General features: G+C 37.3%; 1 protein-coding gene across 1 annotated transcript; it reads right to left on the bottom strand.

Moving 5' to 3' along the window:
• Positions 1-885: 885 nt before the first annotated feature.
• Positions 886-6,339, bottom strand: sbk1l2 (SH3 domain binding kinase 1 like 2). The gene is made up of 4 exons (NM_001113150.1): positions 6,303-6,339; positions 4,791-4,993; positions 3,930-4,129; positions 886-3,589 (listed from the first exon to the last, which is right to left on the bottom strand). Exons 2-4 carry the CDS (start codon positions 4,954-4,956, stop codon positions 2,954-2,956), a joined length of 1,002 nt encoding a protein of 333 aa, NP_001106621.1. The 5' UTR covers positions 4,957-4,993; positions 6,303-6,339; the 3' UTR covers positions 886-2,953.
• Between the last annotated feature and the right edge of the window lie 262 nt (positions 6,340-6,601).

The following is a 6,601-nucleotide window of genomic DNA, read 5'->3' as shown; positions in this document are numbered from 1 at the left end:
CTTCTGATTGCTAATTAGAAACTGTATGCAGAAGCTTGTAAATTGCCATGGGTAGCAGTTTGTTTGATTTATCCCTTTATCTGTAAAACCTAATTTTTATGCAGTGAGGATTTGGCTCTATTTACATGATTACAGACTGTCAGGGATTCCTACATGCAGTAGAACACACTGAAGGTGGCATACGCTAATAAAGCCAAAGTGTCTAGTATAGTGGAGGGTAGGGCATTTGCCAGGCAGATTGAATAAGAAAGCAGAACATACTTTCAGTTGCTGATCCCTGCCCCAATATATAGGGGAGAAGGCAGAGAGGTAAAAGCAAAGACAAGGTCTGGCCACACTGTGCTCTCCCTAATTGTTAGGGACAAGTTCCTTATTACATGAATTTTGCAACAGGAAGATGTCAGCATTGCCAAAGGACAAGACTGATGGTAGATGCATTAGTTAGATTCAAGAAGGGGTTGCATGGCTTTTTGGCAATTGAGGAAATACAGCGTTATTGAAAATAGCTCTTAGTATCAAAGTGATCCAGGGACTGATCCGATTGGGGTCAGGAAATTTTTTTTCCCCTCTCTGAGGCAAGTTTGAGAGGCTTCGGAAGGGTTTTTTTTTGCCTTCCTCTGTATCAACTAGCAGTTAGGTAGGTTTTGTATATACATAAAAGGTTGAACTAGATGGGCGTGTGTCTTTTTTTCAACCTATGCTACTATGCCATTAAAGATTACAAAGCTGTTGCCTAGATTTATAAGCATATCCATGGCAAGATATCATCTTGGGTTGGCTATTTCATCAGGAAATCCCTAAAAAATATTTTATATCCACAAATAAATGCTCTCATGACTTTATTTTTACATGTACGATTTGAACACAAAACTAGTGAATCAGCTGTTGATGTTCAGAATATTCAGAATATTTATTTAATACATAAATACAAAAAATGGCCTTTGGGACAAATTATGCAAATGATACAAATGACTGGTCCATAACAAACAAAGGTCATTATAAGTTTGTGTTGAATGTAAAGTGCAGAAAGAACTGGCAACAGGAGTTGTATTTGTGAGCGACTGCTCTCCCTGGCCATTTCTATGATATACATTATTGTCATTTTTTTAGACTAAATTCCTGTAAACCCTGCACATCCAATCCAGCTGTTGCTGTACTAGAGTTAGGTTTAACAATGGGCAGGACTGCCAGTCAGACATTCTAGAGTAAAACATTCCTTAATGTTTTATAATGTCACATAAGGTTAATATGTTCAAGTTAATTATGGGTCACCCAGCCTGTAAACTGATGCTCTCTGTCTCATATTAATGATCTGATTCATCACTTGGATTCCAAAGACTAGAGTCTCTGTATCATTTTTACTACCGCTAGTGCTTCCATTGTATACACTGAGTAAAGGGACTGTAAAACTTAAACTGAGTATCTTGGGTGACACTGTACTGTATTTACAGCGAGCAGGGAAAAGGTTTCCCAATGCTATAAAATGCTCTTCCCTGCTTGGTTTCTCAATCCAATAATCATTCACATACTTAGACACCATAGGATTTATAGGATCTGTCATGTATGTGTATATACATGAATGTAACATATATGTACAATCAGCATTATATGCTGAATGTACATTACCATCTCTTTTTAATATAATTTAGTCTAGTACAGACCAATAATTGACAAATATAGGCACAAAGTGTTCCAGGGTGGTTATGCAGAGCATCCAATCAGATGCCAGATTACACTGATTGCTTGCCTTTTGGGACTACTCTGTATACATATTTAGTTTACCTTCATTTTGATATTGTTATCATATATTAACAATGAATTATTTGTGCATATAACAAGTCTTTTAAGCATAATTGCAGTTGAAACTATGAGTGTAACTGCTGTATTGCATGCTGCACTCAAACAGAATATTTTTTATTTGATGATCAAGAGAAGACAAAAAAAATTCTATAAGGAATCCCTTAGTCAAGCTCCACTCCTGTATTAATGCAAGTATGCAGACATGTTAAGGACACATGCTGAGCAACTCCATGTTCTTCACTGGCTAATTACTAAGTAAGTTACTCTGGTTATAGAGGCTAGGTAGATCTTTCTCATTTGCTTATTTTTTATAGGAAGATTGTGTTCTATTATGGTAAAATAAAGAACTTTATAGTAGAGCTCTGTAGGGGTCTGGTCGGACAGTGCCCGAGCAGGACCCGCTGACCCACAACCCGAGCCTCCCTTGCCACCCCGCTATGCTCCCTATCCAGACCCGCTACCCCTCCTGCAATGCATATATTTACCACCTAACCTGGGGACCCAAGTGACTGGAAGTGACAATCTCCATGCACTGAAAATTAATTCACTCCCACACCTGACCTGGGGACCCAAGTGACCGGAAGTGACAATCACCATGGACTGGAAATTAAGTCACTCCAGGAGCACATCAAACATGTAAAGGGGAAAAAATGCTCCATTGTTGGGGGTAAGAGGGGGGCTTTGGGAATTGGGAACTTCCTACCCGATACCCTACTGCTTTGCTGGTATTCCGCAGGTACAGTACCTGACCTGCTGCAGGGCCCTAACTTATAGTGTATTAGTAGATTATATTGTATAGGAGCCTTATATACTTCTGGAACTCTTCCTTCTACAAAGAGGGTTGTACCAAATAATCAAGTTTTGTGTTTTGTTGCCCAGAAGTATGTCTGAATTACAGGTACAGTCCTTCTGGAGTCAGTAATATAACTCACTGCTAAAAGCATTGGATAGGATTGTCATTGCCATTTTCAAAACCTCCAACAAACCTATTCTTTACAACCTCTAGGACTGTGTGTCCTCCATAACTACTGCTGCTCCTACAATCTCTCCTTAGAATATAAGTGCAGGACCTTCCAGCAGACTGGCAGTGTGTCACCGGATTATATAGAATGATATAACAGCAATGATATTACATCACATAGACCATATAATATCATCTTGCCCTCCTCCGAATATTTTTGTTGTCCAGCCTATCTCCTAAATAGTTGGAATTGTCCAACTTCCCTCTGCTGGTGTTTTGGTTTTTATTTTCAAGGTGACTTTTCCAAGGTGTCTTGAGACAGTTCATGACTTCGTTAGGGGTGCACCTTTTTGTTGGTTCTGGAACAAGCATCTTCCTTAACATCTCTACAGCCTCTGTGGTAAGGACTTTCCATTGCATTGGAAGCTGAAAGATCCTGCTGCTTCTGTGCCACTTGGTATAATCTGAATAATTTTTATCAGTTGGCACTGCAGAGTTCCAAGGAAAGTATCCAGTCAATATACAGAATAAGAGCACCCCAAATGACCAAACATCAAGGCTGGTTTGCACAATCAGTCTGTCGGAAGCACCCAGTTTGCACATTTCTGGTGCGGTATAAGGCAAATTCTCAGACAGAGATTCCACTGAGGTGCCCTTAGGACAGGTGAGCCCAAAGTCAGTCAACTTGACCTGGCGACATTCACGGTCAAAGATAAGGATGTTTTCAGGTTTTATATCACGGTGAACCAGTCCTTTTAGGTGCATATACTCCAAAGCACTGGAAATCTGTATAGCGCAGCGTTTAACTGCCATCTCAGGCACTCCAATCTAAAGAAAGACATTCAAAATAAGAGGAGAATACCATTCATAGTGACCAAGATTCCATGCACTTGTGTTCTGGACGGGACATTTTGTCTGCCATACTAAATCTCCCCAAGCACAGGTGATAAAATGTCCCAAAATACATTTTTATACCTTTCAAAATCAAATGTTTTACAGGCAGAGATTCAGATTGACTTCAATACATATGTTTTTTCAGGTTTTTTGAGGAGATTTAGGGCGGGCAACACAACTTCCCATCTGCCAAGCAGATTTATGTTTTCTTTGGTCTATCCCCCTGCAAACCACATTAAGTTGCATCTATCCATTCTACTCCTTGTACACCAACCTGAGGTTTCATGAGGGAGAAGAGGTTGTCCACTGCCAACTCTTGGGCAAAAACATAATGGCTGTCCGTCTGAAAGGCAATGCCAAAGGTCCCGATAATGCACGGATGAGCTGCCAGAATTAGTGAGATGCAATATTCCCCAAGGAAAACTTGAAGGTCTGTAATGTTCTTCTGCATAAACTTTAGCGCCATTAGATTTCCTGCAACAACAACAAAATTAGAACTGCTCTTCTTCAAAGTTTTGACAAAAGAATTTTAACAGATATGTTTTGAAATGGAATAGTACAAGCAGGTGGAAGTTACTGACAAGTCTCATGGGTCTTCACAATAGATTCCAGCTCTAGATATTTATGCATCTTATAAGAAAACAGACCTAACTTTCTAAACTGATTCTTTTAAACAGGAAAACAATGAGGGTAACAAGGTGCTGTTTCCAAACATGTTGGGAGGGTTGGCTGGAGGTAAATGGGGCACATCCTTACAGACAGAGCTCTGCATGGTCACTCCTTTCATACTTTACAGCACAGAAAAGTTTATAACAAAGCATTCTGTCATAGAGTAAGCCATGTTTAAAATCACTGAAGCCTTTATGACAGTATCACATGGCAGGTTATGATTGGTGCACTCCTCTCATAGGGCAGCACCTCCTAAGGGCAGCTTTGCCCCTGATCCCATGTGCTATTGCCCTACAAACCCTTAATTGGTGATGTGTTGAGATGAGAAAGGTTAACAAAAAAGACTATAATTCTACAGCTCACTTAATGTTCATAAATAGAAATACTTGATTATAAGATAATATTCTACCTTTCCATGTAGTACTGAACATTTGCCCAGTGTGTGGCATAATCAGCATCTACTTACCTTGTGATTGGTTCATTGCGAGAAGCACTTGACCATAAGAGCCATTGCCCAGCTCCTTGAGAATTGTGTAATTATCCTTCACTTCTACTTCAGGCAGGTTCTGGGCAGTAAGTAGCAACATCTCCTCCAGGTGAATCTCACTTCTTCTCCTTTGGTTCAGATTCATGTCTTCTGGTTTTATTCACTTTATTGTGTACAGGAGCCTATATATATTAATAGGAAATATCATACATATATGTCAGTAATTTAATACTAACTGAATACATGTGCATCTACAAGTAGATATAATTCTCCTGAACTCTTTATCCCTTTTACAAGTCTTACATGAAAACAAATCTAAACAGTTTCTATATGACTTACTCATGTAACCATCTCTTGGTTGTGTTCACTATAACTATTATGAGCCCTAAAGCCCTAAATATTGTCCGTAAACTGTTATATATTTTATTTCAAAAAAAAGAAAAGATATTAAAACCTGCATGAATGGAACTTCTAATAAACAGATTTTAATTTTTTTATAATAAAAAAAAAGAAATATTAAAATAAAAAAAGTAAAAATGCCATTATACTCAAAATTGAAAACATTGCTAAGATTAAAATTGGTATTATTATTATTATTATTATTATTATTATTATTATTATTATTATTATTATTATTATTATTATTATTATTATTATTATTATTATTAATAATAATAATAATAATATAAGTACATAAAATTAAATATATAATAAAATAATACATTTGCTAAAATTCCTTTATACTCAAAACAAAAGTGAAATTCTATTAAGATTAATATTGTTTTAATAATAATCAAATAAAATAAATAATGAAAAGAAATAACATTTGTTAAAGTTCCTTTATGCTCAAAACAAAAGTTAAAAACTGGTATTGAAGCAACTGACCTGATATATTTTGAAACTTTATGTGCAGGTGAATTCAACTTCAATTATATATACAATATATGATATAATATTTTATATTGTATTATTGCCATATTTTGCAGCAATATATTTGAAACCAGCATCTGGGAAACACGTAGAGTTATTAATATAGAGCATCTGACACACACAGAGTTTGTGTCAAGTGTTTGCGGCTTGGTGTGCTGGGGCATAATTCTAATGGCACCATGAATGTATGGGTAGAATATGCAGAGTATAGCGGTGCAGAACTCCAACTGCTGATGTCTTTAATATCTACATTACCAGTGAGGTTCTGCAGTGGTGAAATTGTATATGCAATATTTTTTTTTGCTGCAGCTAGCTTTATATCCATTTATTTGTGTTCTACCCTTGCAATATGTGCAGGCCAGTACATAAAGCACTATAAATAAAATTAAATGACGAAAAAAATTACTTTTTTATTTTAGCAGAATTTTCATTTTGCACAAATAACTAATGGGTACAGTGACTGGAAAATTTCCATGCATTGAGTTTTTGCATGCTGCAGTCTATATTTTTTATACGTTAACCAATTCCATGGATATTGTAAGAATGAAAATAAACCTGTACCTTATATGATGTGATGCTTTTTGGCTTTGGATATTTGCTGCCTGTGTAGTTTGGGGATAAAGACCTCGGTGTTGTCCCTATTGCCTCTGCTTCTGCTGAATGCTTTGTGCTTCCTGCTGCCTCAGAGCCTTTTATTCTTCTAGCGAGGCTGTAACCCTTGGCCACCCTTTATTGCTGGCAGGTTGCACCATGCAGACCTGGAGGAGAGAAGGCATGTCAATCATCTGTGGAGTTCTTTCCAAAACTTGTTTCTAAAGTTAGCCCCCACTTCTGCCCTCTGCTCATGTTCCTCGCTGTTG

The sequence above is a fragment of the Xenopus tropicalis genome, chromosome 7 (genome assembly GCF_000004195.4).
Source record: "Xenopus tropicalis strain Nigerian chromosome 7, UCB_Xtro_10.0, whole genome shotgun sequence".
NCBI lineage: Eukaryota > Metazoa > Chordata > Amphibia > Anura > Pipidae > Xenopus > Xenopus tropicalis.
This window is presented reverse-complemented; position numbering and strand designations above follow the sequence as displayed.

Bases quoted from the DNA above. Each gene is read 5' to 3' on its own strand.
- sbk1l2 (NM_001113150.1), bottom strand. From the start codon at position 4,956: ATGAATCTGAACCAAAGGAGAAGAAGTGAGATTCACCTGGAGGAGATG. The intron at 4,130-4,790 runs GTAAGTAGATGC...TTGTTGTTGCAG, and splicing joins CGCAATGAACCAATCACAAG to GAAATCTAATGGCGCTAAAG. The intron at 3,590-3,929 runs GTTGGTGTACAA...GTCTTTCTTTAG, and splicing joins TCTCCCTCATGAAACCTCAG to ATTGGAGTGCCTGAGATGGC.